This window comes from Phalacrocorax carbo, chromosome 7 (genome assembly GCF_963921805.1).
Source record: "Phalacrocorax carbo chromosome 7, bPhaCar2.1, whole genome shotgun sequence".
Classification (NCBI taxonomy): domain Eukaryota; kingdom Metazoa; phylum Chordata; class Aves; order Suliformes; family Phalacrocoracidae; genus Phalacrocorax; species Phalacrocorax carbo.
Window position 1 is genome coordinate 15,630,022 of NC_087519.1, and position 25,010 is coordinate 15,655,031.

A 25,010-nucleotide genomic window follows, 5' to 3' on the forward strand; every position below is an offset into this window, starting at 1 on the left:
CTATTCCCTTTACCTCAGTGCAGAGCCATGTGTTTCACCTGCCTTCTAGCACAACTATATTTTTAATTTTCAATGCCAATGTTTTACAGTATTAAAACTCTAATCCAATTCTACTAATTTTTTTGTCTCATTGATGGCATTGTCCATCCAAACAGTTCTGACATTAAAGGCTATAGGTATTTCTTAAAGCAGTTCTTTCCTCCTTATTAATTCTGGTACCTTTTTTCATTAGCTCTGTCATCCTAAGTTTGTCCATTTCAACTTTAAATCATACATGCATACAGAGAACCAGTGCCTCACAATTGTGTAAGCTCTAAGTTTTATACCTCCAAAAAGCACATCTAGACTGCAGAGCTTGTCATAGATTATAAGATGCTAGAAATCTAGGGATACATAACTTCAAATTGTATTTGTAGTGTGGATGTCTTATATTCAGATTTTAAGGGGGGAAGGAGTGGAAATAAAAGCAAAACATCCACCTTTTAGTCCACAAACTTGCTTGAAATAGAAAGCTACAATAGGTTTTCATACCTGAAGAGTCTGAAGCTTCCATGAACTACTGAAGAAAAACTTTCTGTATTATTATAGACCACAAGCTTCTCGGAAAAATATAGCTATCATTTTTGCGTATGAGGTTGTTTTTAAAATGGCATGGCATATACCTTAGACATGTTAAAAGGCTTAGTATTTGTAAAGTTCTTGGCAATTCTCAAGTGGAACACACCTTTCAAATAAGTTACTGGAATGTGGGACAGAAGTCTGCTGTATTTTAGAAAACCTCAGAACATTGTGTTTGTTACCAGAATTATTTTAGTACAGGCTCCTGTTATTCACTTTATTATTCTGCTGTCTCTCCTGCTATTTTTAGCAGAGCTAGCCTCCATAACCAACCTTTAACAGTACCTTCTCTAGCCAGAGAGTAAAATCCTCCAGTGGAGATTTTTGTTGACCTCCAAACTAATACATAGATCAGATAGCAGGAATGCTCTTCAGCAATGTGCCTCACTATGACAAGCTGACTAACTGCCTTCAAAGAAGTGCCAAAGAAGCTTTGAAATAGACATCACACACATTAACAATTAAATGTCAATGGAGTTGAAAGCGTTTGGATCTCTGTTGCATGAGAGCAGGCATCCCAGTTTTTTGAAGACAGTCAAGTGGGTCAGTTGTTCTTGTCACCTTCTAAATTCTTAACTTCCACAGAACTCAAACTTTCTGCTTGACAAACTGTAAGTGCATAAACCTCAATTAATGACACAGTACGCTAACAAAGAGGCCTTTTATTTTACCGATTCACCAGTTTAGTCTATAGAAAGTTATTAAAAACATGTGAGGACAGACAGCTGCTGTATACAATACATTTAAAGAACTCTAGTGCAATGCCAAAGCAAGGGCTCAAAGAGAAAAGGCACCAAAAGAAAGTAATCCAGTCCAAAACTCATTTTAATCTATTTTATGAATCTATATTTAATAAGCCTTCTGCAACTCCAATCAGAAACTGAAGAGAAGTAGATTTTAAACAGACACGTTTTTAAACAGACACTTCAGAGCACTGCTGAGAACATTACTTGTAATTTATCATGTCTGAAGACAGTTAAGTGAATTTAATGCCTTTCTTAATTGCTGGATTCACCACAGTGCCTTTTGAAACAACTCTTGTATAAGACCAGGGTGTTGAAATAACAAGTATTTTCTCTACCAACTTTTTTGACTAGTTTTTGTTGGTGTTAGTGCATGAATTAGAATCTAAGTGCATTCCCAGTCTTTTTCTCACTAAACAGACAGCTAGGTGTGCTTAAGTCCGTCTTCGCACAGAAATCTACAGCTGCATAGCAAAATGAGAAAGCACATAGCTTTTACTGGAGGGAATATAAAGTATCAATTCAAACTGAAAAAACAAACAGTGATCCAGACTATCGCTGCTTAAGAAAACAAGAGCTCAATAGATCCCTTATAAAACCAACATTCTTCTTGCTTAAACGCCCAAACATCAATATTAGTTACAAGCTTGATGAGAATAAAAAAACAACCCCAAAACTTTCCTGAGCTACACTAGCAGCTGCAAGTATTTTTCTTTTCATGCTGCACTGAGTATATTATTTGGTGCTCTTGAACTCTAAATTGAGAAAAGCGAGCTTTTTTCTTCCATAAAATACTGCCAGGATATGCTATTCATCATGGGGAAAAAACCAGTTTCAAAAAAGCAAAATTCAATTATCATGTTAAGATCTTACAAAATTAACGGATTCTAAAAGTAATGTTTTCTCTATCTTGCAGAGGAATAAACACTTTGTTGGATGGAATTCATGCAAGTCCCAGTCTCCTGTATTTTTAAGGGGGAGAGGTAGATGGTGAAAAGATTTTTTTTTTTTAATGACACGTAGGTATTTCTTTTTAGTCAGCATCTATGGTCAATTATCTATGATACTGAAATATAAGAACCCATCAGCATTTTCCAAAATAGAGTAAATATGTACTGTTAGATCAATGGTTATTACACAACATGTTTCTGCAGGATCTTCAGACCTGCTGGCTGCTTCAACAGCAAGGTGTCACCATAGAATGTCTCAGCAGTTTTACCATCTGTTTAACAGGCAGCGTTTAGAAATGACACTGAAGTTATTTTCACTGATTCCCCCTCGCTTCCAAAGATATTTTCAGAGAACTGCTTCTCTAAGAAGACCAGAGCAAATGTGTCATCTGTTTCTCCATTTATAGCTTACACTTTTTATATAGAACCAATATCTTATAGGTAGCTTAAAAGTTCATATTTTGTCTACAGTAACTTTTTAACATTTGTATATTACTCCACTCAATATTTGCTACTTTGCAAACTTGTGCTTAAAGGCTCGTTAACAAATTTAAGAAGAATTTTTAAGATGACTTCTTTTTCATACAAGAACTCATTTTTACATAGGTCACAGGAAGATAAGAAGTCATCTAATATAATCAAAGCATAGTTAAGCACAACAAACAGATAACAAGTCAGAAAACAGGACCAAATATTTATTAGGTACTATTTCAACAAGTCATTCCTGACATCAAATCAGTTAACTTCACAGTAGTATAAAAACATAAAACTTTTGCATCTATTTGTGGAACATTTTGTGCCAAGTCTTAAGACTTCAAATAAAGTTTGAAAAACAAACCTTGTAGTAACAATTGCAGGTGCACTTTTACCTTCACCGATTAACACTATAAAACTTAAAACACTCCAAAAAATGTAAAACCCTATCAAATGTTAAACTGCATGTGTAATTTGCTCCCTGCAATAAGCAACAAATAAACCAGATATGACAGATCTTAACCTCACTGGCTAATTAATGCAGTCAGCCAAAGGACTCAATACACTCAACTTTCTGTTATTCAGAGCAAGAGGGAACAAACAAAATTAAAAACAAACAGACAAACAAAAAACACCAAACAATTTGCCTCCAAAAGGCAGATAAGCATTTAGAGCACCTCTGCAGCATGGTCTCACTCCTGCAAAATTTATTAGGTCCACTACAGTGCCACGCAGATGCACAAAATCAGATAGAGTCTGGAAGCTGCTTTTTCCAGCCCTAAACATAACCTTGAACAGTTGCCCCAGACTGTACAGGTAACAGACCCCTTCTAAGAAATTTCTGTGAACCTGGACCTACAGCAGGGCTGGATGCAGGCTGAATGGCCTTAGCCTACTCCAAAGTTAGTCTAACATTTTTAAAAGCATTCTTAAGTCTACTGTTCTCAGCTACTATTGATCCAAATTCAACATCAACACTAGCTCAGGAATTCCCAGGGCCTTTGCACCAGCACACATCTACCAGCCATGCTGCAGTTTTCCATACTCTTCTGCACTCCACCTTGGTCTTCAGCCACCGCTGATCTGAATGGGAGCCTCAAGCCCTACCTGTTGACCTCTCCCAGCTCCAAGCCTAAACCTACTGCTGCCAGTCCTAAACGTAGACACAGATGACCTGGGTACAGCAGAACTTACCGGTTTGTCTTAAACTGTGCTATGCTCAAGTTTTAAATCCTATCTGTCCAAAACCAGTCTGTGTGAACTGACCTTGGATACCTCAACCTCTATGACACAAAGCAACTACAACATAAATAATCCACCCACAATTACTTTTACAACAAAAGCAGTATGACCATTTATTTCAGATAAGCGCAACATCATTTCCTGCTAAAGTAACATTACACTTCCTACATTAGACACGGGTTTTATTGGCCTATAATTTGCCAGATGTTAACCACTTTGGATTTATTCTTTGTAAGTTAACCATCTGTCCCAAATCGAACTTACTAGAAAGAATGATTACTACAACAACTGGCTAAGGTAGAAACTCTAAAAAATAAGGAATGGTCATAATAAATTCTGGTAACCTTTTTCTTCAAAAAGCCCTTGTGCTTTCACGTTACTGAACAAGGCCTTCTCCCTTATTCTAGGAAAATCACAGATTGCCAGAGAAATCATCTAGGTCTGAAATAATCCAGTTCTATGTTTCTTCCCATATTCCTCTTACTGAGCAGCTGAGGAGCTGCATTTTAATACGCCCTAACTTCAATGACTCTAATTCAAGTTTGTATGTAATTTCAGCCAGGAACTTGCTGATGCCCTTCTTAAATTCTGTTTGCTTATGTTCCAGTTGATACAGCTGAAAGTGGCCCACGATCTCAAACAATAACTGCATCTATCCATAGACTTTTCAGTTTACTGTAAACTGCCATAACGGGGAAACAAAACAAAACAAAAAACAAGTTATGTACTCTCTTGAAAGAGAGATAATTGTAGATCCATAAACTAACACTGAAGTGAGCTACAAACATTTTGCTGGCTGCATTCCTAAATCAGCATGTTCTGAGCTTGGAAGCTAGGGAGAAAGTTCACTTGAAACACAGACTCTTAACAGAAATGCAGGGCAGTCTCCTTCAGGCAAGGGTGAAAACCAGTCGTAAGCAAAAGGTTTGCCTGAAAAGACCAGTCAGTTTTGTTACTTGCTCAATCTGTGAAATTCATCCACTTCTGGAAGATGAGAAAACATGTTGGAACACAGAACATCACACTCAGTCCAGGGTGAGGGGAGAACATTTCTACCGTTCGGTCATAGGTGGCTACAAGGGCTGAACAGGCACTGAAGAACCTAGTAGGCAGATTAATGCTTTGAGTAGCCTTGTATCCTTTCCCCAGTAATGGCCAAGAGCAGATGCTTAAGGAAATAATAAAAGCGGCAATTAAGAATTGTACTTCCTCTGAGATATCCCCCAGTTTCTAATGAATAAGTGGTAAGGGACTTTTTGATCCTGACGTTAAAATATGTATTGAGAATGTAATACCCTTTGATGGACTTTCTTCAACTTATCTAACCTCTTCTTGAAAACCATTTCTACTTTTGGTATGGACAAGATCTTGTAACAGTGAGCTCAGCAACATATATGAAAACACATCTGTTTCATAAGAGTGGATTCTCTGTTTAAAGTCACCTCCCCTGAACTATAGCTTTATAAAACTCCCTTTATATCACTTCCCTGCCCCCTGCCAAAACTGAAAAGCCTTTGGTCTACTTAGTGTCTCCTCACATAGAACTTATCCCAACGTTGTGATCCTTCTTGGTATTTTTCTAGTTCTGTTCCACATGCTTTCTGAAAAAGGATGACCAGAAATATGCATGCCATGCACATATATGGATTTGTACAACTCCATAAGGGCATTTTTAATTTTGTTAGTTTATTCCTTTCCTAATAAATCCTAACCTTCTATTTGCCTTTTAACTGTCAACAAGATTTGGGCTGACATTTTCAGCAAGTCACTCACCATGACATAAACTATTTCCTGACCAGTATGGGAAACCATTATGACGCATGCATCATTAGCTATTTTTCCTCTGTGTGCAGTACTTGGCATTTATTAACACTGATTCTGAAATTGTCCATTCTACTGTCTAGCCACTCACTACCATCAGAATTTCTGCAACTTCAGAGGTGACAATTTAATTCTCACTTTTGTTTCTAACTCTTAATTAGTTGTCATCAGTGAAGAAGCTTTTTTCTGCACTTATGTCTTGAGAGGATTTTTTGGAACTTCTGCTAAAGGTTCTTGTCAAACATTTTGAAAAGCTTGGTGTCCTTCACTAACCAGCTCTCCCATCTTCGCATATCATTGCTTAGTTTGATTTTGAGACAAAACTTCCTTTTATGAAAGCAGTGCTCTGTCTCCCTCCTTGTAAAAACGAAGTGTCACATGTCTACTAATTCTATTCCATGTACTCTTTCTTCCAGACTGGCCTGTTGCAGCAGCCTGTAGTTCACCTTTTGGTCATTTTAAAATACCTGCATACTACTTATCTTCCTTCAGTAAGGGAATCTAATAGATTAAAAGACTATTCATTATAGTTAGTGTTTAAACAATTTTATAGCTGAGCTTCTTGACAATTCTTGGAAGAATACCTGCAGGTACTATTAGTTTTATTAAGGGCTTCTGTCTTATGCTATGTTTACAAAGACTATGATTACTACATCACCATAACATTTTCCAATAAATGTTTTTGTTTAACCCAAGTGTTGAGCTAATTTCTCACAGAAAGCAAAAAGGATGTACCATTAAAAAAAATTATAGCATTCATCATGGTCTCATATCTGAAAGCCTGCAAGTTACTTGGCTAGTCAGGAGCAAAGGGAAGAAGGCCTGTTGCTTTGGGAACAAATTTTACTTCAACACGTTCTTAAATGTATACTCAGCCTTTAGAGACAGAATAACTATAGCTTCTGGCTATATCAAAGAAGCCACATCATCAATGCATCTCACTCTCTCATGGTAGATTAAAAGGACATGTATCAACCTGAAGGCTGGATAATTAAATATTTACATAAGCTGTTTCAGGAGCTCTGCTCCGCATGGTTTTGCGATTTTAGTTTCCCCTTTTGTTGGCATGAGAAATCTACCCACACTCAGTTCAGCTGAAGACCATAAACAGAACGAGGTTAACCATGATTTGTGCAGAGCACAATCAAATAAAACTCCTCCTTAATATGTACGTGTAGTGTATGCTGGTGACTAGAGCTTTAATATACAGGGTTATTCAAGTATTCTGCTAAAGCCCAGACGCTGTTCCTTACAGCATGATCATATTCTGAAAGTTACATATTGTTCAATGTTGCCAAATACAACTTGCTAAAACTGACAAAAATTTTAGAGACAGAGCTGATAGCAAATAATATTAATTGATTGCTCTCTTTGCTAATGCTTCCACATAGCAACTGTTCACAGCTGATCTTGGCTGTAAGGTTTATCATACCATTTGTAATCTTTTTTCCCCCCTGAAGAAGATCGCTAATCAAAAGCTAACGGCATGAAGAAAGGTGAAGAAGCTGTAACAAAGTTCTGCATTTAAGCAAGAAGGAAAATAGAAGAAATCAGTACAAATTACCAAAGCACAACAAGTCATTGTTATATAAAGGATGAAAGTAGGTGATCACCTACAACTCATTATAAATTGTTAATTATTAAGTTTCCACTGCCTTCCCTTTAATGCTTTGATGTATACTTCAACTTCTAAAATTCGTCTGAAACAACATAAGTAGTATTATGTGATTTAAGTCTAACATAGTTCTCACCATGATTTCTCAGCCTCCACCACCTTCCCTTCAACCCCAATTCTCCTTGACTGAACTGATACACCATAACATAGCAAGGTGCCATAGACAGTCCTGAACATGATCCTTCAAGATATGCAATACCTACCAATATGAAAATTATTAGGGGATGAAGTTATTGTAGCACAACAGCATAAAGAGATGTCAGTTGGTGCTTTGCCTTGTATTGCCTCTATAATATTTTGCTTCACTTGCCCCTTTTCCACCTCACTTCTTCCACAGATTTGGGACACCGATACCCACGCAGCACCTTCACTCACTATGCAAAGATGGAGGTGGCTGGAGATAAGTCACAGTCGTCCTCTCCTTCTTGGCACTTCTCCTTGGTTGGACCATTATCTTCTGTGAAGGAGTTTTGCTAAGACATAAGCTCTATACTTAAAGAGGATGTAAGAGAGAAGACAACCTCAGACTATTCAGTGCTAACTTGTGGTACTGCATTTACCAAGGGAATCAAGATCTTCCAAGGCACAGCTTCTGGTCCCCTCAGCATGTTCATATCAGCCAGGAAGAAAGTTAAGAGAGACATCCTCACATAGAACCCTCAAATTACTGTTTGTCCAAAATTTACATTTAGCACTGAAAGATTCAAATAGCATCTCCTTATACAAATACAAAAGGCAGAGTTCTAGAATCTAGTGAAAAAAACTTGGGAGTTCCAACTAAAGGTTTTCTTCACATAAACTTGACAGTAGAAAAATGTTTTCATTATTTTTATATCACCTCTCAAGTTTATTTGCTTCAAAATGTGTATTTCGTTCATTAGAGACAAAAATTACTTGTAAACAAAGGGACAATAACACAATGATTCCCTTAATCATTTAAGAAATTGTTTTAAAGGTACACAGTTGCTGAAGCAGATTTGCAAGTACATTTATGATATTCACATTATCTAATTAGCAGTGATACTGATGGTGAAGGAATGGCTAAAGACAACAGGGATGTCAGCATAATGTTATACTTGTGGAAGAGATTAAAACAGTTGGGTTTTTTTTAAGTTTCTTTGTAGTCTACAAGAAATGGAACTGTGGTCAGTGCTTTTGCCCTCCTCTGTACCTCTTAAAGTTTACATACATAAGATAACATGTAAACTGTTTCCTTACCCATTCCTACCCTCCCAATTCATACCTGTGATGTCAAAGTGCTTTAGCTGCAGATTTATTTCTATCCTAAGCAAGAGATAGATGCACTGAAAAAAAACCACCGTTAACAACAGAAATACAAAGTCAAGGACAACCTTCAATGCTGCAACCATGGACTATCTCTTCCTCCTGTTTTGCATAAATGAAATTCCACTATCTACTGAAGAACCTATTCAATACGTTTCCAGAAAGATCAGCAGCAGTATGTAGGCCATCATCATTTGACATTTTTCAACTGAATTAAAAGTAATCCAAGGCCAGTTAGTCACAGAAATGGAGTTTTCTTTTTTTTTTTAGGTCAGCCTTTAACAAGCTGTTGAAAATGGAAAGCAGGAAATCTGATATGAGGTGGCTGAAGGCTAGTAGCTAGCTAGGCACATAAGAAAAGAATGCATAGACCTTTCACTGCTTCAGACTCTGGAGTCTCTGACCAAAGCCCTGATTTGATTTCATGACTGCTCTGTACAGATAGCTGACATTACTAAATGCTACTCCAGTATCAACTTGTTAAATTTGTACCCAGACTCATCATATCAATATACTAGGCCAGACTAACTGGAGTCAAGAGAAATATTTTGGGAGTTGTTTATTTTTAAATGAGTAACAATACCCTATGATAATTAACTGGACCATAGAATTAAATGACTGCCATAAAATTTATTTGTCACTAACACTGTAATAGCATATAGATAGTATTTATCTATTTCATTCCAGTGAATTGCTGAACTGCTATAAAGTCAACTATGGTTTTTGCTTGGTTTGGTGGGAGAAGCTTTTAAAATTTTTGATAACGTGTTTTATAGAATATTCTATAAAAACTGATTTTACGTAAGGACTGAAAGGGCCTGTCATGGTTTTAGCTGGGATAGAGTTAATTTTCTTCACTGTAGCTGTCATAGTGCTGTGCTTTGGACTTAGTATGAAAACAATGTTGATAACACACCGATGTTTCAGGACTGAGAGGCTCCTGTGTCTGTTGTTGCATAAAGGAATCTGAAACAAGTATACTGCTATTAAATCTTTACTGTTCAGTTTTCTGATGTCAGATATGTTTTTAATTTGTAGGTAGATATGGCACAAATCTACTTATTTGCAAATATATGAAAATCACAAGATAACTATAATAATTTGGGATTCAGACTCTTTTCCCATTATTTTTAAACTTGTTTCTCTCATCTTCTGACCAGAAGATGAAATCTTAAGAATTCAAGAAGCTTAAAACATGCTGCCACATTAACAGTAAAAATCCTCAACTACCACAAAGACATGCTATCAAGTGCTTTAAAAAGTTAAGTCTCCTTAGATTTTATGTCACTGTAAATACTGCTCCCAGGAACAACTATTGCCAGTCCAGCATCCTACAAGGTTTTCTGGAAATGTTTGCTAACAATCTAATACTCAATTTGGATTCTATCTGAACTTAATTTATTAACATTCACTCAGTATTAAAATATAAAATACCTTGCATATCAACTGCCATTAAACACAGAGGCTAGCAGTGCAAGTTGACCAGAAATGTACTTAAGTGCACGATTCAACATGTTTCTCCTTCTTACAATATACTTTTTAAAAATAGATCCAGACTACTTAAAATATGCCATCATCTGTTGGTAAATTCCACAAGAAGCACGATAAACTTTACAGTTTGATTTTGGGATGAGGAATCACCAAACAAGATGCATAGTGATTACCTGTGATCCCCTGTGAGTTTTAGTATAAAGCTTAAACATAGATCACAGTTTTACAAGAGGGAAAGTGTATTTTTCTTCAAACTCTTTTTAAGCAAAAAGCAATACAAAACTCCAAAGAAGTAAAAAAGTGTAGAATCATCAGGCACTACTCTAAGGGCAACAACAGAATGAAAGTTACAGGCTAATACCTTCCAGCTAGTTATATTACCAGCTTAGAAAGGGACTGTCATAACTATAGATCTTTGGCATAAAGCCTTTTGCTTAAACAAGCATTTAGTTAAATGGTAGTATTGCCAATTCATAGAATCACAGAATCATCTCTCAAAAACAATTTTGGTAAACATTAATTGTTGCACTTTTATCAATGTTCATAATTAAAACTAATATATAATATTCAGATCTTTGAAGTCTTTACAGTGCTATCTAAACAAGTCTTAAAATCCACATTTCATGGCTATGCCTAACAATATAAAGTGCCTTAAGAGTTAATAAAAGCAAACATGCTTCTGCAGTTTAGCTGGATATAAGTTTCATTAACAAAAAAATATATTTAATATAAGCCTTCCAGACCCAAGTACTATAATGTCAACAGAAATGTTGTTGGGAGAGATATTAAGTTACAGTGTGCTGCTCTGGCCAAAGTAGTGGTTGGAAGGGAGGAAAAAAGAAAAAAAAGGAAGAGGAAACTCTGAGAATTCCTGTGGTTCAGGGTGTATACAGAAACAAATGGTGTTTACAGTTTCTCTGCTCAAATATTACTTATCTTTAATTCTACATACTGCAAACTGTTTTGTAAAATAAAGCCTATATGAAATAAACCTAAAAGACTCTACAGTAATCCACTCATTTTTACCCATTTTGTACCCAATTTTAGAAATTACTATTAATTTATTCAGAAGTTATGTATTTAAAACTACAAAACTTCACCTGAAGTTAAAATAATACCCATGTCTAGATAACTAGACAAGAAAATCCCTTTGAGATCATGTAAACAGGAAATCATGGTTGATAATATCTTAAATGCAGGTATTTCACTGTAAGGACTATTCACCTATGCTACTGTATGTACCATATTCCAACAAATCTAAAAATCAAATGTTACAGATCACAAAAATTCATTTCCTAATGGTGACAGTTTGACACCATTAGGAAATTCTGAAATAACTGCATTTAAGTCTTGACTGTAAATTTTATTATTTTCCAATTAAATTTCAGCTGTAAAGAGCTGTTGAATTTTTCTGTAAGCCAGAACACTTACCTTATGGGGCCTCCACAAAGAAATGCTAGATATATCTCTTTTAGAGCTTCCATATTTTTTCTTAACACCAGTTGTTTTTCCTTCATTTCCAGGTTTGAACTGTACATGCAACTGAGACGTCCTTGCACTATGACACTTGTATTTAAGGCTGGATAAACAGCAAGAAACTTTTTGACGTGATCCTTCCAATGAAACACTTCTTTGCAACACATGGTGGGTTTTGCTCATCTGTGCATTCGGTCTTTCCAGTTCATTTATATTAATCTGATATTCTGAATCTATTTTTGAGGGTAAACACACAGATGTGCTACGTGCCAGTTTTAAATGAGGGTATTTTGCACTGGAGTTCAGATTTAACTCTGGACTGCAACAGCCATTAACCATTTCACTGCTCGATGCAAATGCTCTTTGAGTGAGATGAACAGAAATATATGACAAGCCATTGGATACTTCTTCACAAGTTGCCTGCTCAGAACTATTCAAAATCAGACTTTTGTTCTGTAATGATGTATTCAAGGAAAGCGGTCGAATATCTCTGACTTCACCAGAGGAGCAAACTGTTTTAGACAGTCGAAGTCCGTTGACTGCTGTTGAAAGGAATCCTTTGGAAATGGTTTGATCTTCTTTTTGTGCCAGCTCACTAGGAGAAATCATTAGTTTATGAGATGTTTGATAGGCGCATCTATGTGGTAGTTGACCTGAGCTTATTGGAGAAGCTGGAGGAGTACTGGAAGGACTCCTAGGGAAAATAACCAGTGATGAACAACGTCGCAGTGGAATTATAGTTTTCTTCCTCAGTGACAAAGCATCTTGGTCAAAAGTAGTATTACTTTTACACAGAGTTTCCTGAGATGAGCTGTTCCTATAGGGATTACATTTGTTTGCAGTGCTTCTATATGAAGAATCACCATGTACAACACTACTACAGAAAGTACCATCACTTGTCGAAAGAGTGCCACTACCACTGTCACTGATGACACTGTTACTATATGAGCCGCCATCACTTGTGGTACTTGCACATGATCCATAGTCACTGCCAGCACTGCTGAACGACCCACTGTCACTGGCTGCAATGCTGCCAAGACTGCCATTGCACAGGGCAGTGTTGCTCAGAAGGCCATCATTAGATCGATGATCAACCACAATTCTAGCACCACAATTTCCTTCATTACCCATACCAATGAATGAAATATCTTCACCAGTAGCAACAGCATCACCAGACTGAAAACATCCACTATACTTTCTAGACTGTAGAGAAATGTGCAATGAGGTGCTCTTTTTTATTTGCAATGAAGAAATAGTTGCAGTTTCCTCTTGATTAATTATTTGTTGCATTACAGGTGCATAAGCAACTTGTCTAGGAGTCAGTTTCATTTGTGTAACATTAGGTGCAGAATTCTGCAATTTTTTGAAGTACATAAAATTGTCACTATCCAAAACATCTTCAGGGGTTTCTGATAATGGATCTGTGTTGCTTCTTTGGGTCGCAAAATGCAGTCTTAGCTGTCGTGCCATTTGTTCTTATTTCCATGCATGTTAGCAAATGAAAACCACAAAGATCCTTCAGCAGAAAGGCTACAAGCAGCTGCAGAGCCTAGAGCTAGTACATCACAACAGTAAAAGCCCATAAAAGTTGCAGTCTTTGTCCTACTTTCTACAAGATACTAGTGTTAAAAAAAACCTGTACCTCTTGAAATAAGTCAGCCATTCGTTGAACTGCCGTTTCTGGACCGTCTTTGATTGCTTGCAGTCAGAAAGCGTTCATTTACAAAGCACTTACATTCCAACGACTTCAGCTGTGACACACTGACAAACACTACTGACCTTGATTCAATTATACCTACTGTAATTTGCATAAATTAATACAATAATAAACTTCCAGTACTTCCAAGTTTAAAACAGCAACTCCTGCTGCAGCTGCAGTAGCTGAGTCAATGTGTCCGTACTTTCCTCAGCAGCGTATGACTACTAATATTTTTACCCATAGGTTTAGAATTACAGGAAGTCTGTAGGAATGAAGTCCCATATAATTGAGTATCAAGACTAGGATTGAATTTCCAAATAGTAACCATGCTAGCAAACTGCTGAGGTCTAAATTATGTATAAACCAGTGAAATAAGCCTCCTCCCCTTAAAAAAAAAAAAAGCTCTTCTGCACTATTTAAATAAAACTTGAAAGAAATCTGGCATTATCTCGCAATCCACACGCTGTTAAGCAATCACACTTTCTACGGAGTTGCACATAGTAAAACTCTCTCCTGCCAATTAATTCACAGTCTTCAGTGATATGCAACCAAATTAGAACCACAAGTTATCCTGATTAGTAATTTGCCATTTACTTTCAGCTGACTGTGTTAACCTTTTACTTTATATTTTAACCTTTCCAAATTACAGCTGTTAAAAGCTAGAAAGAAACAAACTACTCTTACAAGCTGAACCACTTCATCTTGTTTACTGGAAGCCCACAATAAGCGGACGTTCATTGGAGTTCAATACTGCATGCACATATATGACCAGCTATGCAAACTTTAGAACACTGAGCTAAGCATAAACAAAGATAAATACGATTACCAAGCACAGTTACAGAAGAGTGCTATTCTGTATGATTAGACACAAACTGTCTCATACATTCATAACCAATTATTATTTTTATTTTTTAGATAAAAGGATCAGCATGACAAGAAGTTAATTACCATCAACTCTTAGAAGGGTAATGGGATTGAGAATTGCTACAAAATGTTTTCACTGGTTTATACTGTCTGAAAAGGTCCTTTGCTGGCACCTAGTGGGACTTTTGAAAAAAGACAAATCCTGAGTCTTGCTGTTAACTGAGGTTTTTTGTGGTTTTTTTTGTTTTTTGGGTTTTTTTTTTGGGGGGGTGGGGGGGGTGGGGGGGTGGTTTTATTTTGTTTTTTAAACAAACATTTGGCTATGAACATACTTTTGAATACAGAAACCATATATGATGCAGTACTAAACACTACCACACTAATATGAAATTACTTAGCACTGCTGAAAAAGTGCAAACAGCAGAGAACACTAGGCCATTTATACTTTTATAGGTCATACTACTAGAATTTTTTTCTGCTCCATATTTATTTAACCATTACTGTATTTTAAGCTAGAAGGCAGTAAAATTAACATTTATACCTCTTTCCCAAAAAAGAGCCAAGAATCAAATTCATAGTACCCTGTCTGCAAGAAAAAAATTTGTTTTCTAATTTTACTCCAGGGCTTACTTACCTGAATTCCATTACTAGAATGCAGCAATACATGAATACTAGCTTATTCATAAAAAGCTAACAAATACAATAGTTCATTTATTTCATTACGGTTTACCAACTGGACTGCTAACATGGTATGTTGGAGGGGGACTGACATGGGGGGGAGAAGAGGAAAAGGAAATACAATAAACGATATTTTCGGACACAGTTTTAAAAAGTTACATTTGAACTTCAGGCAATACATTTAAAAAAAAACACACCAACAAAAACCCCACCCTAAGATATGTGAGTGAAGAGCACAAAAATGCATTTCTTAAAGTTCCTTTCCCCCTCAACGACAAAATTATTGGTAGCACAGTTTGTAACATGTTGATGTGATACACAACAAATAGCAACTACTTTATAAGAGATGCTGCTTTTAGTGAAAGAAAGCAATGCTTTCTCCTCCAGCAAATTATCTGAAATGTTTTTTTCAATTTTATTAAAAAAACCTCTAAGCAAATAAGCTGACATATTTTCTTAACTCAGGCTTAAGATTTAAGTGAAATTTCTCAACGTGCCAGTGTAAGTGTATAGGTATAGCCAACCAACTACAGCTTTCTTAGTCAACACAAAACGGCTTTTAAAATGCAAAATTCTGTCTTGCTGAATTAGACTTGACATAAAAATAAATAAAAATTAATAATTTTTAAGAAGTACCAATAGCTCCATTCAAATCTTAATATCCTTGACCTCTTCAGTATCAGTAACAGATTTTGGCACTTTGAAGTATACACAATTGTGACAAGTTATTGTAAGACAAGAAGAGATAGAAAAAGTCATCTAGTCCTTTCACTGGTCCATCTCATAAGTGATCTCATCGTCCTTCCTGACAGATTTTTCTAATGTGTTTTTAAAGACAACCGTAATTGAGGACTCCACAAACTGCTCAAGCCCTTTATTCTAATAATGGTTTGCAACAAGTCAGCAGAACAAACCAGATTTAGTGTTCCCTTACCAAATCCAAGTCAGGTGATCTTTGAAAAGTTTTAAAGCTATTACAGAAAGATTTTAAAACTCCAGTTGCTGGTGATATAACAATGCAGCAGGACTTTGAACTTAAGCCTAATATTGAAGAAGGTAAATTCTGAGACTGGTTTTCAAGAAAGCAACATTTCTTAAAAACAAAAAGCAGAGATTCCAGGCTTCAGTTTATTCCCCAAAATTAGAAGAAATAAAAGCACTTGGGACAATTTTTTATAAAGAGGAAATTGTCCATTGGGAGGACAGTCTCACAAATGTAAGAGAATTTCAGTTTTATCAGCTTGCTCAGATCTAGAGTTTAAAGAGTCATCCAACAGGTAGAAGAAAGGCTGATTAACACTGAAGCTCCCTAAAAAAATGGAAGATGAATCACATTCCAATCACAGCTGCACATCCTAGTGAAAAAGTGCAAAGCACCTATGATTTCTGACATGTTTAGCATTGACAAGATCCCCCAGTTCTATTAATTCATCTTCACAACGGTCACAGGCAACAATCTGACTTACTAAAACAGCTCAAGACATCTGCGAGAGAAACTTAGTGTTTCTGAAAGCAAGCTAAAGAGAAACAGGGAGCCAGCCTTTTCCATTCACCGAGTAAGGAGATGGAAAAGATGAAAAATGCTGGCGTTATTATAGAACTACAGTGACTGATGAATGAGGTAATGATGTTTTGATCTCCAAATATACTTAGGAAAGAAAGCACCATTCCCAAGCTGATGCCAATAAAACGTTTTATTGGTTCCCCTCCCACAAACAAACAGGTCAAACAACTTATCTATTCTAGATTAGAGAAAGAATGCTAAGGAATTCTCTTGGTGGAATGGACAAAGAAAGCATTGGCCTTCTCCCAAAAAAATCAGGACTCTGACTGCCTCCTGGCTTCCAGGGGGTGGCAGCAATGTTCTAATGACTAATGGAAAAAGTACTTTCACTTCATGAAGAATACACTGTAGCCCATAACATCAAGTTGAGATGAACAGTTGAGCATCCTGAAAAATTATATTTAACCTGCCATGTAAGCCACAAATGCTGCTGATTCCCTTTTAAATTATTTTTCTCTTTTTTTTTTTTTTTTTTTGGGGGGGGGGGGGGGGGGGGGGAGAGACAGCATTTTTTAAATACTTGGGACAGGTAATACCACCAGTCAAGAAGTGAATGGTTTGGGACTGTGTGATGCCTATAACCAAGAAACAAGCCTCCTCTTTCTTAATTCTAATTATTCTAGACGGTTTGTTCTTACTGCGCTTACTTTACATACATTTTCACTCTTCCTGACTTTAGCAGAGCAGTACTTCCATAAAAGATGCAATGGATTACTCAATACATGCAGAAAGCATTAGGCAAAAACAGTTAGTTTTTCATAGCCAACACACTGTTCAAGCACAAAGAGATCCTTTATAACAGCTATCAGAATGAAACTGTGTGTGGAGTACAAAGTGAAAAGCACTCAATCCCTCCTATTAGTTTCAAACTATTGCAGAAGGAAAAGGTATTCCAGTGAGGAGGAATGTCTGTGAAGTAGCCCTAGGATGCCTCATGATTGTATTGCCACCAGCCTTACTCATTTACAGTAAAGCATACAGAGAGAAAGACAGGGAAGTAGGCATCTTCACACATAAAATAGGAACATGGTCAAAGGAGGAGTTTTTATTTCATTGAGAAAATAAATGCACAAACTATCCCTATCTTACTTATGACCTGCCATTCAAAAAGTGACACCTATCTACAAGATCACAATCCACTGTCCACTTGTTAAGATTTCCAAAGAAAATGTACACATGCTTTCTTTCATACTACTCCTGACACACTGAAGAAGCTTCTCACACTGTGTACAGAGATACCTCCATTGTCAATACTACCTTGTGGGGGAAAAAAAATAAACATTCGATGCAGAGCTTTCAATATTACAGAAGAGTTTGGCCATATCATTTGAAAAGCACTATAAAAGAACAATGCTTTTATGAGTTAAGCACATCAGAAGTTAACAATAATAATATAGCTGCTTCAGAGCATCACAAAGTATGGTAACATCAGACAAGTAAACGAATCAGGTCTGCCTTAGCTTTAGGTTTCATTAAAGAAGTTATGATTGTTTGGTGTGGTTTTTTTATCCATGTTGAATCCAGATAAACTTACTTTCATTCAAGTCTTTAATACATTGCAGTATTACCACAAAAGGACCTACCAAACGGTTTTCATCAAATACTTCAAAAAGGAGTCTGTGTTTCTGAGGATTAACCTAGGAGAAAGAAATACATTAATAGTTAAAATATATGCTGAATTCCAGCATTTGCCTTCAGCAAAATCTCTAAGTTTATGCAGGAGGAAAGAAATACGTAAGACCTAAATTAAACTGCAAATCTACACCTTGCTGCCATTTCACTATGCAACACATGCCTATCAGCACCAATGAGCCAACTGGTGCTATCCCAAACTGTTTTAAAATCCATGCTCTTGTTTTTAAACATTCATAGAATAAAGAAGATAACATCAAGACTGAAAATTTAACTCTGGTACAAATGAAAATTTTAACAAATGTATTTCTAAGGAAAGCAATTTGTGAGCCTTTTTGAACATTAATTATAGATGTATTTCTGATTTTAAGCTGAATTAGTGAGAAAACATTTTTCCTGATGCATTAATATAATATCCAACATAGGTAATAAAGCTGTAGTAAACACTTACTCTAAATAAGAGTTCTTCATTCCACTTTGGGTTTAAGGACTATAAGTGGGAATAAAAAAAAAAAAGACAGCATTGATTATAGTGACAATTCTATGTGTGTGTCTATGTTTTATATCTGTGTTATCCCATGTAACAATCCACTTAAAGTACAAAAGCTTCAACCCTGCAGGTATAAGTCATAGAAGTCTTAATACAGTGCAGAATAGAAACAATTTATGCAAGCATTCTCAAATTTTGTCTAATGCAATGAATGCAGAGAAAGGACCGTTATACAATCCAAATCAGTTAATTTATGGTACATCTTCAGCAATAATCACTGCCTTCTCCTCAGTCCACTATCCACATTGCTTACACACAAACACACGTTAATCCTGAAATTATGAACACTTAGCAAATGCCAAATCTCTCAATGTTATCTAGACAGACCAGACACAGGTGGGCCAAACACAACATAACCTGCTCAACTAAACACGTCTTTAAATTGTGGCTATTTTTAAAAATATTAGATACACTCTGAACTCTCATCATACCTACACTAACAATTATCAACGTGAAGGGAAAATGCATGAGTGATCTCATAACATAAATCACAGCCACTATCTGAGAACAACAATTTGGAGAGTACGTTCCCTCTCATGTGTACTATTTCTCGTTTTCAGTTGGTCTAACATAGGTTACCATGACTAATACTGAATTTTTCCTGCAGGTATTCTAGGGAAACAAGTAGTATCATGATTCACGTGAACTGTGCAATTTATGTTGAAATACAACAGATTTTGTTTGTGTTTCAAATGTAGAAAGATCAAAGTTGTACAGCAAAAAAGAGTAAAAGGTTGTACAGCAAGAGAGATTCTTGTATTATTAAAGATCTCAGAAAATCAGAACAATCCAGTATTTCCATGAATGACGTAGTTTTGAGTCAGTACTCACCTTATATTCCCTAGTGTTTCTCTACCTTTCACTAAAATTATTTTGGTGGTTTCCCTTCAATAATGCCATGAACAGAGAAACAGAGCAGGTCATGGAACTTTCCTTTGCCATGTCTGCTCACTCAAGTGACATTAATTCTCATATTTCCTGTAGTATTAACTTTTCCTCTAGAGTCTGATCAAAAACCAAACAAAACCACCACACCCACAAAGATAAGACAGCTAACCTTTTTAACAGTTTTTGTCTGAACACTGGTAAGGACTCCATTCACTGGATCATACACTGTCATTTTCACGTATGGGTCACTGGGAGGGGGAAAGAAAAAGATAATCATGCTATATATTTTTTTTTTTTTGCCAGCACTATTAACAGTTGAGTTTTAAAAGGCTTCACTTAATAGAAGCTATGAAACTAGGAGTTACAATTACTTTATGAACACCATACACATTTGTACTTAAAATAATTTCTAAAATAGTTTGAGATAAAACTAAGCTAAATATTGTTACTTATAACCATACTAGTTATGCCATTTTATATTCTGCATATCACTACAAGTTGATTCTCCTCTTCCACAGGTCTTATTTCATGAGATAGATTTAATAAATCCTCATGCATTTCATCAAGACATACATGAAAAAAATCAGTTGACTGAAAAGCTTTAAGTATTAAATCTCTTGTTTTTAACAATTTAAAACACCTGGAATTTGAGGTACTTCCTTGAACATGCAATATTTTTACTAAATGTTTTATCAGTTTCACAGAGTTTGAATTTAACCCAAATTTTTATGTTAATGAAGGTGTCCTAATAAGGTTGCTTAAAATGGCCTACTGCCTCAGATTTTTTTTCCTCCTTCCTGTAGTAAATAAACAATAAATTATACAAATATCTACTTTTCATGACCAGAGTCAATGCATTCAATTGCTCAAACAGACTAGTAACAACAGGTGACCAAGACTATCTGCCACACAGCAAAAGAACATACAGTTTTCACATATTTATGTTATGTTGAGAAAAGCTGCCCTATTTTGTTTAAAGTGAGAAAAAAATTGAAGACAGACTGTCTGGCTTTAGGGAAAATATGAATATCACAGGAGAATTTTTTCTAATGCTGAACTGATGTCACATGCAACAATTTTGCTAGTGCTAAAATAACAGCATTCCTGCATATATGCCAAAGCAGCAGACAGCAGAACTAGTACTAAACCCACCAGTACTTTTCTAAACCCTCTGTACATGAGCCAAAAGAAAATGTAGCTTTAGTACAAGCTGCATGCTGCCACTTGCCAATTGTACAAGATCCTACAAAGCATTTCAATTACTAAGTCTAATATTTCCTGTGGTAAAGGTTAAGCCACTTTTATTGTTTCTTCCCTTATACAGACTGTTAACTTTTAAATCTGTACATACCCAGAGCCTGCAGCCACTGGCATGGGTTTACCACAACTATAGAATTGGTGGATGTTGTTCCTCTGCATATAATTTGAGTTGAAATAGTCTTGTTGCTACCAGTGTTTAGTGTTGTGTTCGTTCCAAGTCTTTAAAGCACAGATGAGACAAGTTTTTATTATAACTGAACTCTTGTTTTAGCTGCAGTCTACACAAAGTAAAATATATACCTGTATCTATCCCTCCACAGCAGAACTATTTTACCATGCACAGAATTAAACCTTCCCACACATTTTTCTGTCAATGCATAAGATCTGTCCAAGCGACTCTTGGGCAAGAAAACAGATATCTTCATGTTTACATAGTCTCTGGTCATTTTATAAGGTTACCAGCTAAAACAGTTCTGAGTTTTTTTTGAAAGAGGCACAGCAGGATTTACTAAGATCTAAACAGCTGTGTAAAGAAAATGAAGAAGCAGCTGTCCCTTAATACATTAACAATATGTATTCTTACCTGGCTCCTAAGATATCCTTCTTGGCCAGGCCAATTCCAGCTATAACCTTCACCCTGACGATTTGCGTGTTCTCCTAAAACGCAAGATAACATATTCAAGATGCATTCAGATTTATTTCTGAGATCTATTTTTAATTTATAAAGCTAAAGCAATTATTGGCATAATTTTGAATTTACACTGAAAACTATAGACTAAGTAATTCAGTTAGTTTGTCTGATAGAAACAGCTCTAAGTTTCAGTAGCAAATTTATTCTACCTTTACCCTTTTTAAGTCATTGTATCCACACATGATGGTAGACAGAATCCAAAAAATTGGGTAAGTAAATACTGCAGGGTTTGTTGGTTTTGGTTTGGTTTTTTTTAAAATTAATTTTATTGTATTGCTCAGTGTTTTAAAGGAGGGGGGGGTTATTTGAGTAAGGTTGCTTAATCCCACAGGACAGGATTGTTAACCTAGCGTACAACTGTTCCTGCCAGCCTTCCTTCCCAAATTCTGAACTGTTCTGGCAGCAGCAGTCACCATTTTCCCCAGCGAGCCTTGCAATACACTTGTATCAGACTGGATGCAGTATGCACATACTGCATAGCACACACATGAAGATCATCTCCTAGGGCAATTTTAAGAGCAAGCTGCTATTGCCACAATTCATACAGCCCAGTGACTTCTACTGCTCCCAGCTGCCCACAGGAAGGAAAGCACTTGGGAGAAGTTTCAACAAGCAGTTCCCATGTTTCTCAGCAGGCAATTCTTAGCTATCTTTACTAGAGAGTAGGCAAGGAAGGACCTTTGTGGGAACATGCTATGAACAGTGTAACAAGTTTTGGTGCACATGGGCATGATCTGTTGGGATGCAAGGAAAGGGTTGCCATCTACATCTCACTAGCCGTTCAAGCGAGTTGCATTGAACACTCAAATGCGTATGGACCAAGGAAGTTTTCACATAATGGTATCTTGGCATTCATCACAGGGTGGGAAATTGAGTCTGACCATAAGTTTATTTCCTGAGGGGAATGGAAAGGGTATTAAATTTATCAGAACAGATTAATAAAGCAGTAAAAGAACCCTGAAAAAAAGGCAAGAACAAAGAATCGTTTTTATTTTACAGCACAGAGAGGCCATGCTCAAAAAATTGGAATTTCTGAAATGTATCAGTGGGGTATGAGATTTTTAAAAACCAAAAAACTATTACAGTTACACATTATTCAAATTACAGCTTGACAGGAGTGACATAAGTGATTGCACTCTTCCTGTTAAGTAACATAGCTGTGCAGTCTTACATGGCTCATCTGATAAGCTACTGAATTCAAGAGGAGGGGAAAAAAAAATCCCAACAGCTGTGACCATGTCAGAGGAAGAAGACAAATGAGCCCTGTTTCTTTGGAAAGCAAAAAGCTTTGCAGATGAAGGACTGTTTGTAGGCAATGGCTAGTAAGAGATGCTTGTGAGGAATGCTGATCCAATCTTGGTGGTTAAGGAGTTAAACAGATACTAAGAGGAATAGGTGAAGCAGCAGATGTTGTCCCTGGGGCCTTCTTGAATTACACATATGTTTAAAAGTGCTTTCAAAAGGAGACACACAGGAAGCACTCAAAGTTTGCTTTATCATTGGTCTCCTATATAACCACTGGGCCAGGCTCCTGCATGAAAACCAATTGGAGTGGTTTGTAACAGCTAATGGAGAGAACTGCATGGTAATCCTGAGGCAGACTTTAAGGCACATACCATTACCAATATGTTTTATGATGGCAATAGAACTGACCAGATTTAAGAAAAAAAATAACAATACATTGGCATCAATTTAAGAATAGCCATTTGTTAATATGTTTATATATCACAAATATCCTAAAATATCCACCTTTGTCTTATATTCCAAAACAGCGCCCAATTTATCTTCCATCAATTACTTAGCTGCAGTGACATTCAACATCAGCATGTTTCGGAGACTACTCAAGCTGAAGAGTACTACGTGTGCATTTCCGCTCTCACTGAGTACTTCCTGCACTTCACTCAGTGCACCACTACCCTCTCCCAACAAGAGGAGGGTCTGCAGTCACAGCCCACGGGACCCAACTGACAGAATCCAGCTCAAGAAACAATCTCACCATCCCCTTCTCAGAAAAAGGCAGACATTGGTATAGGGTATACTGCCCTAAAAGACAAATACCTTCTCTTGCATCTGCATTTAGTTGCTTAGACCACAAGCTTCTCTCAGTTACTCAAGCATGAGAAAAGTAAAGACAATTAGATACTTTTGGGCATGGGCATCTCAGAGTCAGGCGTAACAGGGCATCCCCATAGTCCACACAGAGGAGATCCCAGAAATAGGATCCACGCTCCTCAGAGTTTAAAGTTGGCTTAATTACGCAGTTTGTTTACTTGTATCATAATACAGATCTGAATTTATCTGAATGCCGTTTTACAAAAAAGACAAGTTGCTTTGTATGTGACCTCAGGAAACTATAAGCTGCAAACCTGAGGCTGGCATGCTGAATGTTGATTTAAACATGCCTTGCTGAAAGAGTATTATTTGTTTGGGGTTGGTGTTAAACAGGGACAACTACAGTTAGCCCAGCAGAACAACCAAGCAAGCTGACATCTGCTTATGAACTACCATTTAGAAATATCCTTCTAGATTAACAAACACAGTTTAAAAAATAATTCTGAACAACAGTCTTCCCCACAGAGCTCCTTTTTCACTTTCACTTTTTCCACTAACCCCTTTCACTTCCCAAAAACCCACCACAACCCACCACACCCCTTTCTGTGTATTTTTTAAGCTGATAGGTGATACTGAAGGGTCCAATTCTTCCTTTTCCAGGCTATAAAGACTAGAAACTTGAGGAAAAAAAACTATGCTAATGTGCAAGGGCAACACTTAATCCTAAGAAATTAGGTTCCCCATTCTCTGGTCACACTAGTGCACAAGGCAGATCAGGAGAAATTCAGAGAGCTCGATCCAAATGCAATCAGAATTGCCTTACACTGGAAGGACCCATCACGCTACAACCCCGCACATCCAAAAATTCTTGGTCTGATTAAGTCAGACAAAACATCCTTTACAGAGCTGAATCAGCAAGTTAGTTATCTTATTATGAACTTCCAGCTTTTATCATTATTCTATTGTTAATCATATTAGTATATTCTAACGTAGATGTTCAAGATCAACTGGTCAAAACAGCTGGGTCTGCAAACATGAGATGTTTTCACAATTTCCAACACTGAATCTATTTACTAACAGATAATATTTAACAAGACGATGAAATAGAAGGTTTCTGAGCTGATACATAGACAATAACATAAAGCTTTAAAGGCAATGCCTGCCAGCCTGTGATACTTTGAACTGATCATAACACAGAAATCCTTTGTATGTATGCCAATTAAATTAGATTTTAAATGTGTTCTCTACAAAGCAAAGCAAGAGCCAAACTAATAAAGTGGAACTTCCAGAACTGTATAGTGTTTCATTTCCACAAAGTCACTCCAAATCTGCCTAGATTCAATAAATATATATTAAGA

At 36.5% G+C, this 25,010-nt stretch overlaps 1 protein-coding gene across 4 annotated transcripts in view; it reads right to left on the bottom strand.

The window, feature by feature from the left end:
- The window catches only part of NEDD4 (NEDD4 E3 ubiquitin protein ligase), a 58,378-nt gene that overhangs the window by 25,053 nt on the left and 8,315 nt on the right, over window positions 1–25,010 (bottom strand). For 3 of the 4 annotated variants that reach the window (XM_064456465.1, XM_064456462.1, XM_064456464.1), the window contains exons 2-5: window positions 21,493–21,566; window positions 19,819–19,897; window positions 18,663–18,701; window positions 18,163–18,216 (exon numbers count right to left, since the gene is read on the bottom strand). In XM_064456465.1, the coding sequence (XP_064312535.1) occupies window positions 18,163–18,216; window positions 18,663–18,701; window positions 19,819–19,897; window positions 21,493–21,566 (246 nt within the window). Of the gene's footprint in view, window positions 1–11,729; window positions 13,253–18,162; window positions 18,217–18,662; window positions 18,702–19,818; window positions 19,898–21,492; window positions 21,567–25,010 lie in introns of those variants that run through there. The other variant, XM_009510461.2, reaches the window with a different exon arrangement.